The sequence below is a fragment of the Panulirus ornatus genome, chromosome 45 (assembly GCF_036320965.1).
Source record: "Panulirus ornatus isolate Po-2019 chromosome 45, ASM3632096v1, whole genome shotgun sequence".
NCBI lineage: Eukaryota > Metazoa > Arthropoda > Malacostraca > Decapoda > Palinuridae > Panulirus > Panulirus ornatus.
The window spans coordinates 384,375-402,116 of record NC_092268.1 but is presented as its reverse complement, the minus strand read 5'-3'; the positions used below and the strand labels follow the sequence as shown (position 1 = coordinate 402,116).

Sequence of the window (17,742 nt, the reverse complement as noted above, 5' to 3'; positions counted from 1 at the left end):
GATGCCTCACCGCAATTCTCTTGCCCTTTGGCATCCCCAAAGTGGCATTAAAGTAAGCTTTCCAAATGTTTCTTTCCCTTTTGATGCCTCTATGCCCCTGTAATTGCCTTTGGCGGCTCCAAAGGGGATTTAAAGTAAACAGTTAATTTCTCTTTTTATTTTTGGATGACATCATGTAACTGTATTGGACTTTGGCACCACTAAACGGTCTTTTAAGGAAACTTTTAATTTGTCTCTTTCCCTTTAGATGCCAGTATTCCCCTGTAAAGGCCTTTGAAGACGCCAAAGGGGATTTAGATTAATCCTTCAATTTTCCTCTAAATTTTTGGATGCCTCACCGCAATTCTCTTGCCCTTTGGCATCCCCAAAAGTGGCATTAAAGTAAGCTTTCCAAATGTTTCTTTCCCTTTTGATGCCTCTATGCCCCTGTAATTGCCTTTGGCGGCTTCAAAGGGGATTTAAAGTAAACCGTTAATTTCTCTTTTTATTTTTGGATGACATCATGCAACTGTATTGGACTTTGGCACCCCTAAACGGTCTTTTAAGTAAACTTTTAATTTGTCTCTTTCCCTTCAGATGCCAGTATTCCCCTGTAAAGGCCTTTGAAGACGCCAAAGGGGATTTAGATTAATCCTTCAATTTTCCTCTAAATTTTTGGATGCCTCACCGCAATTCTCTTGCCCTTTGTCATCCCCAAAGTGGCATTAAAGTAAGCTTTCCAAATGTTTCTTTCCCTTTTGATGCCTCTATGCCCCTGTAATTGCCTTTGGCGGCTCCAAAGGGGATTTAAACTTAACAGTTAATTTCTCTTTTTATTTTTGGAAGACATCATTTAACTGTATTGGACTTTGGCACCACTAAACGGTCTTTTAAGGAAACTTTTAATTTGTCTCTTTCCCTTTAGATGCCATTATTCCCCTGTAAAGGCCTTTGAAGACGCCAAAGGGGATTTAGATTAATCCTTCAATTTTCCTCTAAATTTTTGGATGCCTCACCGCAATTCTCTTGCCCTTTGGCATCCCCAAAGTGGCATTAAAGTAAGCTTTCCAAATGTTTCTTTCCCTTTTGATGCCTCTATGCCCCTGTAATTGCCTTTGGCGGCTCCAAAGGGGATTTAAAGTAAACCGTTAATTTGTCTATTTATTTTTAGATAACATCATGTAACTGTATTGGACTTTGGCACCCCTAAACGGTCTTTTAAGTAAACTTTTAAATTGTCTCTTTCCCTTCAGATGCCAGTATTCCCCTGTAAAGGCCTTTGAAGACGCCAAAGGGGATTTAGATTAATCCTTCAATTTTCCTCTAAATTTTTGGATGCCTCACCGCAATTCTCTTGCTCCTTTGGCATCCCCAAAGTGGCATTAAAGTAAGCTTTCCAAATGTTTCTTTCCCTTTTGATGCCTCTATGCCCCTCTAATTACCTTTGGCGGCTCCAAAGGGGATCTAAAGTAAACCGTTAATTTGTTGTTTTATTTTTGGATGCCACCATGCAACTGTATTGGACCTTGGCACCCCTAAACGGTCTTATAAGTAAACTTTTGAATTGTCTCTTTCCCTTCAGATGCCAGTATTCCGCTGTAAAGGCTTTTGAAGACGCCAAAGGGGATTTAGATTAATCCTTCAATTTTCCTCTAAATTTTTGGATGCCTCACCGCAATTCTCTTGCCCTTTGTCATCCCCAAAGTGGCATTAAGGTAAGCTTTCCAAATGTTTCTTTCCCTTTTGATGCCTCTATGCCCCTGTAATTGCCTTTGGCGGCTCCAAAGGGGATTTAAAGTAAACCGTTAATTTGTCTTTTTATTTTTGGAAGACATCATGTAACTGTATTGGACTTTGGCACCCCTAAACGGTCTTTTAAGGAAACTTTTAATTTGTCTCTTTCCCTTCAGATGCCAGTATTCCCCTGTAAAGGCCTTTGAAGACGCCAAAGGGGATTTAGATTAATCCTTCAATTTTCCTCTAAATTTTTGGATGCCTCACCGCAATTCTCTTGCCCTTTGGCATCCCCAAAGTGGCATTAAAGTAAGCTTTCCAAATGTTCTTTCCCTTTTGATGCCTCTATGCCCCTGTAATTGCCTTTGGCGGCTCCAAAGGGGATTTAAATTAAACCGTTAATTTGTCTTTTTATTTTTGGATGACATCATGCAACTGTATTGGACTTTGGCACCCCTAAACGGTCTTTTAAGTAAACTTTTAATTTGTCTCTTTCCCTTTCAGATGCCAGTATTCCCCTGTAAAGGCCTTTGAAGACGCCAAAGGGGATTTAGATTAATCCTTCAATTTTCCTCTAAATTTTTGGATGCCTCACCGCAATTCTCTTGCCCTTTGGCATCCCCAAAGTGGCATTAAAGTAAGCTTTCCAAATGTTTCTTTCCCTTTTGATGCCTCTATGCCCCTGTAATTGCCTTTGGCGGCTCCAAAGGGGATTTAAAGTAAACCGTTAATTTGTCTTTTTATTTTTGGATGACATCATGCAACTGTATTGGACTTTGGCACCCCTAAACGGTCTTTTAAGTAAACTTTTAATTGTCTCTTTCCCTTCAGATGCCAGTATTCCCCTGTAAAGGCCTTTGAAGACGCCAAAGGGGATTTAGATTAATCCTTCAATTTTCCTCTAAATTTTTGGATGCCTCACCGCAATTCTCTTGCCCTTTGGCATCCCCAAAGTGGCATTAAAGTAAGCTTTCCAAATGTTTCTTTCCCTTTTGATGCCTCTATGCCCCTGTAATTGCCTTTGGCGGCTCCAAAGGGGATTTAAACTTAACCGTTAATTTCTCTTTTTATTTTTGGAAGACATCATGCAACTGTATTGGACTTTGGCACCCTAAACGGTCTTTTAAGGAAACTTTTAATTTGTCTCTTTCCCTTTAGATGCCATTATTCCCCTGTAAAGGCCTTTGAAGACGCCAAAGGGGATTTAGATTAATCCTTCAATTTTCCTCTAAATTTTTGGATGCCTCACCGCAATTCTCTTGCCCTTTGGCATCCCCAAAGTGGCATTAAAGTAAGCTTTCCAAATGTTTCTTTCCCTTTTGATGCCTCTATGCCCCTGTAATTGCCTTTGGCGGCTCCAAAGGGGATTTAAACTTAACAGTTAATTTCTCTTTTTATTTTTGGAAGACATCATGCAACTGTATTGGACTTTGGCACCACTAAACGGTCTTTTAAGGAAACTTTTAATTTGTCTCTTTCCCTTTAGATGCCATTATTCCCCTGTAAAGGCCTTTGAAGACGCCAAAGGGGATTTAGATTAATCCTTCAATTTTCCTCTAAATTTTTGGATGCCTCACCGCAATTCTCTTGCCCTTTAGCATCCCCAAAGTGGCATTAAAGTAAGCTTTCCAAATGTTTCTTTCCCTTTTGATGCCTCTATGCCCCTGTAATTGCCTTTGGCGGCTCCAAAGGGGATTTAAAGTAAACCGTTAATTTGTCTTTTTATTTTTGGATGACATCATGCAACTGTATTGGACTTTGGCACCCCTAAACGGTCTTTTAAGTAAACTTTTAATTGTCTCTTTCCCTTCAGATGCCAGTATTCCCCTGTAAAGGCCTTTGAAGACGCCAAAGGGGATTTAGATTAATCCTTCAATTTTCCTCTAAATTTTTGGATGCCTCACCGCAATTCTCTTGCCCTTTGGCATCCCCAAAGTGGCATTAAAGTAAGCTTTCCAAATGTTTCTTTCCCTTTTGATGCCTCTATGCCCCTGTAATTGCCTTTGGCGGCTCCAAAGGGGATTTAAAGTAAACCGTTAATTTGTCTTTTTATTTTTGGATGCCATCATGCAACTGTATTGGACTTTGGCACCCCTAAACGGTCTTTTAAGTAAACTTTTAATTGTCTCTTTCCCTTCAGATGCCAGTATTCCCCTGTAAAGGCCTTTGAAGACGCCAAAGGGGATTTAGATTAATCCTTCAATTTTCCTCTAAATTTTTGGATGCCTCACCGCAATTCTCTTGCCCTTTGTCATCCCCAAAGTGGCATTAAGTAAGCTTTCCAAATGTTTCTTTCCCTTTTGATGCCTCTATGCCCCTGTAATTGCCTTTGGCGGCTCCAAAGGGGATTTAAACTTAACAGTTAATTTCTCTTTTTATTTTTGGAAGACATCATTTAACTGTATTGGACTTTGGCACCACTAAACGGTCTTTTAAGGAAACTTTTAATTTGTCTCTTTCCCTTTAGATGCCATTATTCCCCTGTAAAGGCCTTTGAAGACGCCAAAGGGAAGGGGATTTAGATTAATCCTTCAATTTTCCTCTAAATTTTTGGATGCCTCACCGCAATTCTCTTGCCCTTTGTCATCCCCAAAGTGGCATTAAAGTAAGCTTTCCAAATGTTTCTTTCCCTTTTGATGCCTCTATGCCCCTGTAATTGCCTTTGGCGGCTCCAAAGGGGATTTAAACTTAACAGTTAATTTCTCTTTTTATTTTTGGAAGACATCATTTAACTGTATTGGACTTTGGCACCACTAAACGGTCTTTTAAGGAAACTTTTAATTTGTCTCTTTCCCTTTAGATGCCATTATTCCCCTGTAAAGGCCTTTGAAGACGCCAAAGGGGATTTAGATTAATCCTTCAATTTTCCTCTAAATTTTTGGATGCCTCACCGCAATTCTCTTGCCCTTTGGCATCCCCAAAGTGGCATTAAAGTAAGCTTTCCAAATGTTTCTTTCCCTTTTGATGCCTCTATGCCCCTGTAATTGCCTTTGGCGGCTCCAAAGGGGATTTAAATTAAACGTTAATTTCTTTTTTATTTTTGGAAGCATCATGAACTGTATTGGACTTTGGCACCCTAAACGGTCTTTTAAGAAACTTTTAATTGTCTCTTTCCCTTAGATGCCATATTCCCCTGTAAAGGCTTTGAAGACGCCAAAGGGGATTTAGATTAATCCTTCAATTTTCCTCTAAATTTTTGGATGCCTCACCGCAATTCTCTTGCCCTTTGCATCCCAAATGCATTAATAAGTTCCAAATGTTTTCCCTTGATGCCTCTTGCCTTATCCTTTGGCGCTCAAGGGGATAAATACGTATTTTTATTTTATCATGAAGTATGTTGCACCAAGCTTAAGTAACTTTATGTCTCTTTCCCTAGATGCCATATTCCCCTAAAGCTTTAAGACGCCAAAGGGGATTTAGATTAATCCTTCAATTTTCTCTAATTTGATGCCTCACGCATTCTTTGCCCTTGCCCAATGGCATTAAGTAAGCTTCAAATGTTTCTTTCCTTTGATGCCCTATGCCCCTATTCCTTTGCGCTCAAGGGGATTAATAAAGTTAATTTTTTTTATTTTGAGACATCACGTATGGCTGGCACCCTAAACGGTCTTAGAAACTTTATTGTCTCTTTCCTAGACCATATCCTTAAAGCTTTGAAGACGCCAAGGGTTTAGATTAATCCTCATTTCCTCTAAATTTTGGTGCCTCACCGCAATTCTCTTGCCCTTGCATCCCAATGGCATTAGTAAGCTTTCAATGTTTTCCTTTGATGCTCTAGCCCTTAATTCCTTGCGCTCCAAAGGGATTAATAACGTTAATTTTTTTTTATTTTGGAACACATAACTGTATTGACTTGGCACCCTAAACGTCTTAAGAAACTTTTAATTGTCTCTTCCCTTAGATCCATTATTCCTTAAAGGCCTTTGAAGACGCCAAAGGGGATTTGATTAATCCTTCATTTCCTCTAATTTGGATGCCTCACCGCATTCTCTTGCCCTTGCTCCCCAATGCTTAAATAGCTTTCCAATGTTTCTTCCCTTTTGAGCCTCTATGCCCCTGTATTGCTTTGGCGGCTCAAAGGGGATTTAAATTAACGTAATTTTCTTTTTTTTTTGAAGTCATACTGTTTGGATTTGGCACACTAACGGTCTTTTAGAAACTTTTAATTTCTCTTTCCTTAGTGCATTTCTGTAAAGGCTTTGAAGACGCAAGGGGTTAGATTATCTTCATTTTCTCTAATTTTTGGAGCCTCACGCATTCTCTTGCCCTTTGCTCCCAAAGTGGCATTAAAGTAAGCTTTCCAAATGTTTTTCCTTTGATGCCTCTATGCCCCTAATTGCCTTTGGCGGCTCCAAAGGGGATTTAAATAAGTTTCTTTTGCTGTATGCTGGCCAGTTATACTTTTTTTTTTTTGAATACGTAGGCTGCCAGTTTATTATTTCTTTTATGCTACCTGCTTGACCAAGGATATATTATTCTTATTTTGCCATTTTGCCTTGTCATGTTTATTCCATGTTTTTCTTGACCTCCCTATCTTAGTTTATTTCTATAATCTTATACTCATTTCTTGCAGTTTGCTAGTTTATAACCTATTATTTTACAAATTGATTCCAACTTTTGTACTATTTTCTGCTCCAAGCTACCAATTTTTCTTTCTTATTTTGAGTCAACTTTTGCTTGTCGAGTTGACTTACTCTACTTTCTCAATCAACGTATTGACCCAGATTATCCTATTTAAATTTTATGTTCTTGATATGCTAAGTTCCGTTATACTTATCCTTTGTAATTTTTTTATCATCATAGGATCAATCTTTTCTCCTTCTTCATTAACAATTATCTATTTAATTTTTTGATCTCTTAGAATTTAATCTTTCCTTAGCTATCCTGTTGGCAAGTCATACTATTTTTTTGAGTACGTTTTTCCCTAGTTAGATTATTCTTAATTTTATTATAAGGTTAGATACTTTTAATGACTCATTTAACATTAATTTCCTTTTTATTTTTGGAAGACTTATTAACTGTTTGCTTTGGCCCATATCGTCTTTCGAAATTTTGCTTTGTCTCTTTCCCTTTAGATGCCATTATTCCCCTGTAAAGGCCTTTGAAGACGCCAAAGGGGATTTAGATTAATCCTTCAATTTTCCTCTAAATTTTTGGATGCCTCACCGCAATTCTCTTGCCCTTTGGCATCCCCAAAGTGGCATTAAAGTAAGCTTTCCAAATGTTTCTTTCCCTTTTGATGCCTCTATGCCCCTGTAATTGCCTTTGGCGGCTTCAAAGGGGATTTAAAGTAAACCGTTAATTTCTCTTTTTATTTTTGGATGACATCATGCAACTGTATTGGACTTTGGCACCCCTAAACGGTCTTTTAAGTAAACTTTTAAATTGTCTCTTTCCCTTCAGATGCCATTATTCCCCTGTAAGGCTTTGAAGACGCCAAAGGGGATTTAGATTAATCCTTCAATTTTCCTCTAAATTTTTGGATGCCTCACCGCAATTCTCTTGCCCTTTGGCATCCCCAAAGTGGCATTAAAGTAAGCTTTCCAAATGTTTCTTTCCCTTTTGATGCCTCTATGCCCCTGTAATTGCCTTTGGCGGCTCCAAAGGGGATTTAAAGTAAACCGTTAATTTGTCTTTTTATTTTTGGATGACATCATGCAACTGTATTGGACTTTGGCACCCCTAAACGGTCTTTTAAGTAAACTTTTAATTTGTCTCTTTCCCTTCAGATGCCAGTATTCCCCTGTAAAGGCCTTTGAAGACGCCAAAGGGGATTTAGATTAATCCTTCAATTTTCCTCTAAATTTTTGGATGCCTCACCGCAATTCTCTTGCCCTTTGGCATCCCCAAAGTGGCATTAAAGTAAGCTTTCCAAATGTTTCTTTCCCTTTTGATGCCTCTATGCCCCTGTAATTGCCTTTGGCGGCTCCAAAGGGGATTTAAAGTAAACCGTTAATTTGTCTTTTTATTTTTGGATGACATCATGCAACTGTATTGGACTTTGGCACCCCTAAACGGTCTTTTAAGTAAACTTTTAAATTGTCTCTTTCCCTTCAGATGCCAGTATTCCCCTGTAAAGGCCTTTGAAGACGCCAAAGGGGATTTAGATTAATCCTTCAATTTTCCTCTAAATTTTTGGATGCCTCACCGCAATTCTCTTGCCCTTTGGCATCCCCAAAGTGGCATTAAAGTAAGCTTTCCAAATGTTTCTTTCCCTTTTGATGCCTCTATGCCCCTGTAATTGCCTTTGGCGGCTCCAAAGGGGATTTAAAGTAAACCGTTAATTTCTCTTTTTATTTTTGGATGACATCATGCAACTGTATTGGACTTTGGCACCCCTAAACGGTCTTTTAAGTAAACTTTTAATTTGTCTCTTTCCCTTCAGATGCCATTATTCCCCTGTAAAGGCCTTTGAAGACGCCAAAGGGGATTTAGATTAATCCTTCAATTTTCCTCTAAATTTTTGGATGCCTCACCGCAATTCTCTTGCCCTTTGGCATCCCCAAAGTGGCATTAAAGTAAGCTTTCCAAATGTTTCTTTCCCTTTTGATGCCTCTATGCCCCTGTAATTGCCTTTGGCGGCTCCAAAGGGGATTTAAAGTAAACCGTTAATTTGTCTTTTTATTTTTGGATGACATCATGCAACTGTATTGGACTTTGGCACCCCTAAACGGTCTTTTAAGTAAACTTTTGATTTGTCTCTTTCCCTTCAGATGCCAGTATTCCCCTGTAAAGGCCTTTGAAGACGCCAAAGGGGATTTAGATTAATCCTTCAATTTTCCTCTAAATTTTTGGATGCCTCACCGCAATTCTCTTGCCCTTTGGCATCCCCAAAGTGGCATTAAAGTAAGCTTTCCAAATGTTTCTTTCCCTTTTGATGCCTCTATGCCCCTGTAATTGCCTTTGGCGGCTCCAAAGGGGATTTAAAGTAAACCGTTAATTTGTCTTTTTATTTTTGGATGACATCATGCAACTGTATTGGACCTTTGGCACCCCTAAACGGTCTTTTAAGTAAACTTTTGAATTGTCTCTTTCCCTTCAGATGCCAGTATTCCCCTGTAAAGGCCTTTGAAGACGCCAAAGGGGATTTAGATTAATCCTTCAATTTTCCTCTAAATTTTGGATGCCTCACCGCAATTCTCTTGCCCTTTGGCATCCCCAAAGTGGCATTAAAGTAAGCTTTCCAAATGTTTCTTTCCCTTTTGATGCCTCTATGCCCCTGTAATTGCCTTTGGCGGCTCCAAAGGGGATTTAAAGTAAACCGTTAATTTCTCTTTTTATTTTTGGATGACATCATGCAACTGTATTGGACTTTGGCACCCCTAAACGGTCTTTTAAGTAAACTTTTAATTTGTCTCTTTCCCTTCAGATGCCAGTATTCCCCTGTAAAGGCCTTTGAAGACGCCAAAGGGGATTTAGATTAATCCTTCAATTTTCCTCTAAATTTTTGGATGCCTCACCGCAATTCTCTTGCCCTTTGGCATCCCCAAAGTGGCATTAAAGTAAGCTTTCCAAATGTTTCTTTCCCTTTTGATGCCTCTATGCCCCTGTAATTGCCTTTGGCGGCTCCAAAGGGGATTTAAAGTAAACCGTTAATTTGTCTTTTTATTTTTGGATGACATCATGCAACTGTATTGGACTTTGGCACCCCTAAACGGTCTTTTAAGTAAACTTTTAAATTGTCTCTTTCCCTTCAGATGCCAGTATTCCCCTGTAAAGGCCTTTGAAGACGCCAAAGGGGATTTAGATTAATCCTTCAATTTTCCTCTAAATTTTTGGATGCCTCACCGCAATTCTCTTGCCCTTTGGCATCCCCAAAGTGGCATTAAAGTAAGCTTTCCAAATGTTTCTTTCCCTTTTGATGCCTCTATGCCCCTGTAATTGCCTTTGGCGGCTCCAAAGGGGATTTAAAGTAAACCGTTAATTTCTCTTTTTATTTTTGGATGACATCATGCAACTGTATTGGACTTTGGCACCCCTAAACGGTCTTTTAAGTAAACTTTTAATTTGTCTCTTTCCCTTCAGATGCCATTATTCCCCTGTAAAGGCCTTTGAAGACGCCAAAGGGGATTTAGATTAATCCTTCAATTTTCCTCTAAATTTTTGGATGCCTCACCGCAATTCTCTTGCCCTTTGGCATCCCCAAAGTGGCATTAAAGTAAGCTTTCCAAATGTTTCTTTCCCTTTTGATGCCTCTATGCCCCTGTAATTGCCTTTGGCGGCTCCAAAGGGGATTTAAAGTAAACCGTTAATTTGTCTTTTTATTTTTGGATGACATCATGCAACTGTATTGGACTTTGGCACCCCTAAACGGTCTTTTAAGTAAACTTTTGATTTGTCTCTTTCCCTTCAGATGCCAGTATTCCCCTGTAAAGGCCTTTGAAGACGCCAAAGGGGATTTAGATTAATCCTTCAATTTTCCTCTAAATTTTTGGATGCCTCACCGCAATTCTCTTGCCCTTTGGCATCCCCAAAGTGGCATTAAAGTAAGCTTTCCAAATGTTTCTTTCCCTTTTGATGCCTCTATGCCCCTGTAATTGCCTTTGGCGGCTCCAAAGGGGATTTAAAGTAAACCGTTAATTTCTCTTTTTATTTTTGGATGACATCATGCAACTGTATTGGACTTTGGCACCCCTAAACGGTCTTTTAAGTAAACTTTTGATTTGTCTCTTTCCCTTCAGATGCCAGTATTCCCCTGTAAAGGCCTTTGAAGACGCCAAAGGGGATTTAGATTAATCCTTCAATTTTCCTCTAAATTTTTGGATGCCTCACCGCAATTCTCTTGCCCTTTGGCATCCCCAAAGTGGCATTAAAGTAAGCTTTCCAAATGTTTCTTTCCCTTTTGATGCCTCTATGCCCCTGTAATTGCCTTTGGCGGCTCCAAAGGGGATTTAAAGTAAACCGTTAATTTCTCTTTTTATTTTTGGATGACATCATGCAACTGTATTGGACTTTGGCACCCCTAAACGGTCTTTTAAGTAAACTTTTGATTTGTCTCTTTCCCTTCAGATGCCAGTATTCCCCTGTAAAGGCCTTTGAAGACGCCAAAGGGGATTTAGATTAATCCTTCAATTTTCCTCTAAATTTTTGGATGCCTCACCGCAATTCTCTTGCCCTTTGGCATCCCCAAAGTGGCATTAAAGTAAGCTTTCCAAATGTTTCTTTCCCTTTTGATGCCTCTATGCCCCTGTAATTGCCTTTGGCGGCTCCAAAGGGGATTTAAAGTAAACCGTTAATTTGTCTTTTTATTTTTGGATGACATCATGCAACTGTATTGGACTTTGGCACCCCTAAACGGTCTTTTAAGTAAACTTTTAATTTGTCTCTTTCCCTTCAGATGCCAGTATTCCCCTGTAAAGGCCTTTGAAGACGCCAAAGGGGATTTAGATTAATCCTTCAATTTTCCTCTAAATTTTTGGATGCCTCACCGCAATTCTCTTGCCCTTTGGCATCCCCAAAGTGGCATTAAAGTAAGCTTTCCAAATGTTTCTTTCCCTTTTGATGCCTCTATGCCCCTGTAATTGCCTTTGGCGGCTCCAAAGGGGATTTAAAGTAAACCGTTAATTTGTCTTTTTATTTTTGGATGACATCATGCAACTGTATTGGACTTTGGCACCCCTAAACGGTCTTTTAAGTAAACTTTTGATTTGTCTCTTTCCCTTCAGATGCCAGTATTCCCCTGTAAAGGCCTTTGAAGACGCCAAAGGGGATTTAGATTAATCCTTCAATTTTCCTCTAAATTTTTGGATGCCTCACCGCAATTCTCTTGCCCTTTGGCATCCCCAAAGTGGCATTAAAGTAAGCTTTCCAAATGTTTCTTTCCCTTTTGATGCCTCTATGCCCCTGTAATTGCCTTTGGCGGCTCCAAAGGGGATTTAAAGTAAACCGTTAATTTGTCTTTTTATTTTTGGATGACATCATGCAACTGTATTGGACTTTGGCACCCCTAAACGGTCTTTTAAGTAAACTTTTAATTTGTCTCTTTCCCTTCAGATGCCAGTATTCCCCTGTAAAGGCCTTTGAAGACGCCAAAGGGGATTTAGATTAATCCTTCAATTTTCCTCTAAATTTTTGGATGCCTCACCGCAATTCTCTTGCCCTTTGGCATCCCCAAAGTGGCATTAAAGTAAGCTTTCCAAATGTTTCTTTCCCTTTTGATGCCTCTATGCCCCTGTAATTGCCTTTGGCGGCTCCAAAGGGGATTTAAAGTAAACCGTTAATTTGTCTTTTTATTTTTGGATGACATCATGCAACTGTATTGGACTTTGGCACCCCTAAACGGTCTTTTAAGTAAACTTTTAATTTGTCTCTTTCCCTTCAGATGCCAGTATTCCCCTGTAAAGGCCTTTGAAGACGCCAAAGGGGATTTAGATTAATCCTTCAATTTTCCTCTAAATTTTTGGATGCCTCACCGCAATTCTCTTGCCCTTTGGCATCCCCAAAGTGGCATTAAAGTAAGCTTTCCAAATGTTTCTTTCCCTTTTGATGCCTCTATGCCCCTGTAATTGCCTTTGGCGGCTCCAAAGGGGATTTAAAGTAAACCGTTAATTTGTCTTTTTATTTTTGGATGACATCATGCAACTGTATTGGACTTTGGCACCCCTAAACGGTCTTTTAAGTAAACTTTTAATTTGTCTCTTTCCCTTCAGATGCCAGTATTCCCTGTAAAGGCTTTTGAAGACGCCAAAGGGGATTAGATTAATCCTTCAATTTTCTCTAAATTTTGGATGCCCTCACCGCATTCTCTTGCCCTTTGGCATCCCCAAAGTGGCATTAAAGTAAGCTTTCCAAATGTTTCTTTCCCTTTTGATGCCTCTATGCCCCTGTAATTGCATTTGGCGGCTCCAAAGGGGATTTAAACTAACCGTTAATTTCTCTTTTTATTTTTGATGACATCATGCAACTGTATTGGACTTTGGCACCCCTAAACGGTCTTTTAAGTAAACTTTTTGATTTGTCTCTTCCTTACTTTTAAGGAAACTTTTAATTTGTCTCTTTCCCTTCAGATGCCAGTATTCCCCTGTAAAGGCCTTTGAAGACGCCAAAGGGGATTTAGATTAATCCTTCAATTTTCCTCTAAATTTTTGGATGCCTCACCGCAATTCTCTTGCCCTTTGGCATCCCCAAAGTGGCATTAAAGTAAGCTTTCCAAATGTTTCTTTCCCTTTTGATGCCTCTATGCCCCTGTAATTGCCTTTGGCGGCTCCAAAGGGGATTTAAAGTAAACCGTTAATTTGTCTTTTTATTTTTGGATGACATCATGCAACTGTATTGGACTTTGGCACCCCTAAACGGTCTTTTAAGGAAACTTTTAATTTGTCTCTTTCCCTTCAGATGCCAGTATTCCCCTGTAAAGGCCTTTGAAGACGCCAAAGGGGATTTAGATTAATCCTTCAATTTTCCTCTAAATTTTTGGATGCCTCACCGCAATTCTCTTGCCCTTTGGCATCCCCAAAGTGGCATTAAAGTAAGCTTTCCAAATGTTTCTTTCCCTTTTGATGCCTCTATGCCCCTGTAATTGCCTTTGGCGGCTCCAAAGGGGATTTAAAGTAAACCGTTAATTTGTCTTTTTATTTTTAGATGACATCATGCAACTGTATTGGACTTTGGTACCCCTAAACGGTCTTTTAAGTAAACTTTTAATTTGTCTCTTTCCCTTCACATGCCACTATTCCCCTGTAAAGGCCTTTGAAGACGCCAAAGGGGATTTAGATTAATCCTTCAATTTTCCTCTAAATTTTTGGATGCCTCACCGCAATTCTCTTGCCCTTTGGCATCCCCAAAGTGGCATTAAAGTAAGCTTTCCAAATGTTTCTTTCCCTTTTGATGCCTCTATGCCCCTGTAATTGCCTTTGGCGGCTCCAAAGGGGATTTAAAGTAAACCGTTAATTTGTCTTTTTATTTTTAGATGACATCATGCAACTGTATTGGACTTTGGTACCCCTAAACGGTCTTTTAAGTAAACTTTTAATTTGTCTCTTTCCCTTCAGATGCCAGTATTCCCCTGTAAAGGCCTTTGAAGACGCCAAAGGGGATTTAGATTAATCCTTCAATTTTCCTCTAAATTTTTGGATGCCTCACCGCAATTCTCTTGCCCTTTGGCATCCCCAAAGTGGCATTAAAGTAAGCTTTCCAAATGTTTCTTTCCCTTTTGATGCCTCTATGCCCCTGTAATTGCCTTTGGCGGCTCCAAAGGGGATTTAAAGTAAACCGTTAATTTGTCTTTTTATTTTTGGATGACATCATGCAACTGTATTGGACTTTGGCACCCCTAAACGGTCTTTTAAGTAAACTTTTGATTTGTCTCTTTCCCTTCAGATGCCAGTATTCCCCTGTAAAGGCCTTTGAAGACGCCAAAGGGGATTTAGATTAATCCTTCAATTTTCCTCTAAATTTTTGGATGCCTCACCGCAATTCTCTTGCCCTTTGGCATCCCCAAAGTGGCATTAAAGTAAGCTTTCCAAATGTTTCTTTCCCTTTTGATGCCTCTATGCCCCTGTAATTGCCTTTGGCGGCTCCAAAGGGGATTTAAAGTAAACCGTTAATTTCTCTTTTTATTTTTGGATGACATCATGCAACTGTATTGGACTTTGGCACCCCTAAACGGTCTTTTAAGTAAACTTTTAATTTGTCTCTTTCCCTTTCAGATGCCCTTATTCCCTGTAAAGGCCTTTGAAGACGCCAAAGGGGATTTAGATTAATCCTTCAATTTTCCTCTAAATTTTTGGATGCCTCACCGCAATTCTCTTGCCCTTTGGCATCCCCAAAGTGGCATTAAAGTAAGCTTTCCAAATGTTTCTTTCCCTTTTGATGCCTCTATGCCCCTGTAATTACCTTTGGCGGCTCCAAAGGGGATTTAAAGTAAACCGTTAATTTGTCTTTTTATTTTTGGATGACATCATGCAACTGTATTGGACTTTGGCACCCCTAAACGGTCTTTTAAGTAAACTTTTGATTTGTCTCTTTCCCTTCAGATGCCAGTATTCCCCTGTAAAGGCCTTTGAAGACGCCAAAGGGGATTTAGATTAATCCTTCAATTTTCCTCTAAATTTTTGGATGCCTCACCGCAATTCTCTTGCCCTTTGGCATCCCCAAAGTGGCATTAAAGTAAGCTTTCCAAATGTTTCTTTCCCTTTTGATGCCTCTATGCCCCTGTAATTGCCTTTGGCGGCTCCAAAGGGGATTTAAAGTAAACCGTTAATTTGTCTTTTTATTTTTGGATGACATCATGCAACTGTATTGGACTTTGGCACCCCTAAACGGTCTTTTAAGTAAACTTTTGATTTGTCTCTTTCCCTTCAGATGCCAGTATTCCCCTGTAAAGGCCTTTGAAGACGCCAAAGGGGATTTAGATTAATCCTTCAATTTTCCTCTAAATTTTGGATGCCTCACCGCAATTCTCTTGCCCTTTGGCATCCCCAAAGTGGCATTAAAGTAAGCTTTCCAAATGTTTCTTTCCCTTTTGATGCCTCTATGCCCCTGTAATTGCCTTTGGCGGCTCCAAAGGGGATTTAAAGTAAACCGTTAATTTCTCTTTTTATTTTTGGATGACATCATGCAACTGTATTGGACTTTGGCACCCCTAAACGGTCTTTTAAGTAAACTTTTGATTTGTCTCTTTCCCTTCAGATGCCACTATTCCCCTGTAAAGGCCTTTGAAGACGCCAAAGGGGATTTAGATTAATCCTTCAATTTTCCTCTAAATTTTTGGATGCCTCACCGCAATTCTCTTGCCCTTTGGCATCCCCAAAGTGGCATTAAAGTAAGCTTTCCAAATGTTTCTTTCCCTTTTGATGCCTCTATGCCCCTGCTAATTGCCTTTGGCGGCTCCAAAGGGGATTTAAAGTAAACCGTTAATTTGTCTTTTTATTTTTGGATGACATCATGCAACTGTATTGGACTTTGGCACCCCTAAACGGTCTTTTAAGTAAACTTTTAATTTGTCTCTTTCCCTTCAGATGCCAGTATTCCCCTGTAAAGGCCTTTGAAGACGCCAAAGGGGATTTAGATTAATCCTTCAATTTTCCTCTAAATTTTTGGATGCCTCACCGCAATTCTCTTGCCCTTTGGCATCCCCAAAGTGGCATTAAAGTAAGCTTTCCAAATGTTTCTTTCCCTTTTGATGCCTCTATGCCCCTGTAATTGCCTTTGGCGGCTTCAAAGGGGATTTAAAGTAAACCGTTAATTTCTCTTTTTATTTTTGGATGACATCATGCAACTGTATTGGACTTTGGCACCCCTAAACGGTCTTTTAAGTAAACTTTTAAATTGTCTCTTTCCCTTCAGATGCCAGTATTCCCCTGTAAAGGCCTTTGAAGACGCCAAAGGGGATTTAGATTAATCCTTCAATTTTCCTCTAAATTTTTGGATGCCTCACCGCAATTCTCTTGCTCTTTGGCATCCCCAAAGTGGCATTAAAGTAAGCTTTCCAAATGTTTCTTTCCCTTTTGATGCCTCTATTCCCCTGTAATTGCCTTTGGCGGCTCCAAAGGGGATTTAAAGTAAACCGTTAATTTGTCTTTTTATTTTTGGATGACATCATGCAACTGTATTGGACTTTGGTACCCCTAAACGGTCTTTTAAGTAAACTTTTAATTTGTCTCTTTCCCTTCAGATGCCAGTATTCCCCTGTAAAGGCCTTTGAAGACGCCAAAGGGGATTTAGATTAATCCTTCAATTTTCCTCTAAATTTTTGGATGCCTCACCGCAATTCTCTTGCCCTTTGGCATCCCCAAAGTGGCATTAAAGTAAGCTTTCCAAATGTTTCTTTCCCTTTTGATGCCTCTATGCCCCTGTAATTGCCTTTGGCGGCTCCAAAGGGGATTTAAAGTAAACCGTTAATTTGTCTTTTTATTTTTGGATGACATCATGCAACTGTATTGGACTTTGGCACCCCTAAACGGTCTTTTAAGTAAACTTTTAATTTGTCTCTTTCCCTTCAGATGCCAGTATTCCCCTGTAAAGGCCTTTGAAGACGCCAAAGGGGATTTAGATTAATCCTTCAATTTTCCTCTAAATTTTTGGATGCCTCACCGCAATTCTCTTGCCCTTTGGCATCCCCAAAGTGGCATTAAAGTAAGCTTTCCAAATGTTTCTTTCCCTTTTGATGCCTCTATGCCCCTGTAATTGCCTTTGGCGGCTCCAAAGGGGATTTAAAGTAAACCGTTAATTTGTCTTTTTATTTTTGGATGACATCATGCAACTGTATTGGACTTTGGCACCCCTAAACGGTCTTTTAAGTAAACTTTTAATTTGTCTCTTTCCCTTCAGATGCCAGTATTCCCCTGTAAAGGCCTTTGAAGACGCCAAAGGGGATTTAGATTAATCCTTCAATTTTCCTCTAAATTTTTGGATGCCTCACCGCAATTCTCTTGCCCTTTGGCATCCCCAAAGTGGCATTAAAGTAAGCTTTCCAAATGTTTCTTTCCCTTTTGATGCCTCTATGCCCCTGTAATTGCCTTTGGCGGCTCCAAAGGGGATTTAAAGTAAACCGTTAATTTGTCTTTTTATTTTTGGATGACATCATGCAACTGTATTGGACTTTGGCACCCCTAAACGGTCTTTTAAGTAAACTTTTAATTTGTCTCTTTCCCTTCAGATGCCAGTATTCCCCTGTAAAGGCCTTTGAAGACGCCAAAGGGGATTTAGATTAATCCTTCAATTTTCCTCTAAATTTTTGGATGCCTCACCGCAATTCTCTTGCCCTTTGGCATCCCCAAAGTGGCATTAAAGTAAGCTTTCCAAATGTTTCTTTCCCTTTTGATGCCTCTATGCCCCTGTAATTGCCTTTGGCGGCTCCAAAGGGGATTTAAAGTAAACCGTTAATTTGTCTTTTTATTTTTGGATGACATCATGCAACTGTATTGGACTTTGGCACCCCTAAACGGTCTTTTAAGTAAACTTTTTATTTGTCTCTTTCCCTTCAGATGCCAGTATTCCCCTGTAAAGGCCTTTGAAGACGCCAAAGGGGATTTAGATTAATCCTTCAATTTTCCTCTAAATTTTTGGATGCCTCACCGCAATTCTCTT

At 39.5% G+C, this 17,742-nt stretch overlaps 2 protein-coding genes across 58 annotated transcripts in view; one reads left to right on the top strand and one right to left on the bottom strand.

Moving 5' to 3' along the window:
- The window catches only part of IleRS (Isoleucyl-tRNA synthetase), a 415,824-nt gene that overhangs the window by 157,845 nt on the left and 240,237 nt on the right, over nucleotides 1-17,742 (bottom strand). The window lies entirely within an intron of this gene.
- Nucleotides 1-17,742, top strand: part of LOC139762964 (uncharacterized) — a 614,722-nt gene that overhangs the window by 502,572 nt on the left and 94,408 nt on the right. The window contains exons 1-2 of one of the 49 annotated variants that reach the window (XM_071688359.1): nucleotides 578-709; nucleotides 1,562-1,694. The exons of the other annotated variants lie outside the window; for them this stretch is intronic. Of the exons in view, the coding sequence (XP_071544460.1) occupies nucleotides 1,644-1,694 (51 nt within the window). The 5' untranslated portion in view covers nucleotides 578-709; nucleotides 1,562-1,643. Of the gene's footprint in view, nucleotides 1-577; nucleotides 710-1,561; nucleotides 1,695-17,742 lie in introns of those variants that run through there. 49 annotated transcript variants of the gene reach the window in all.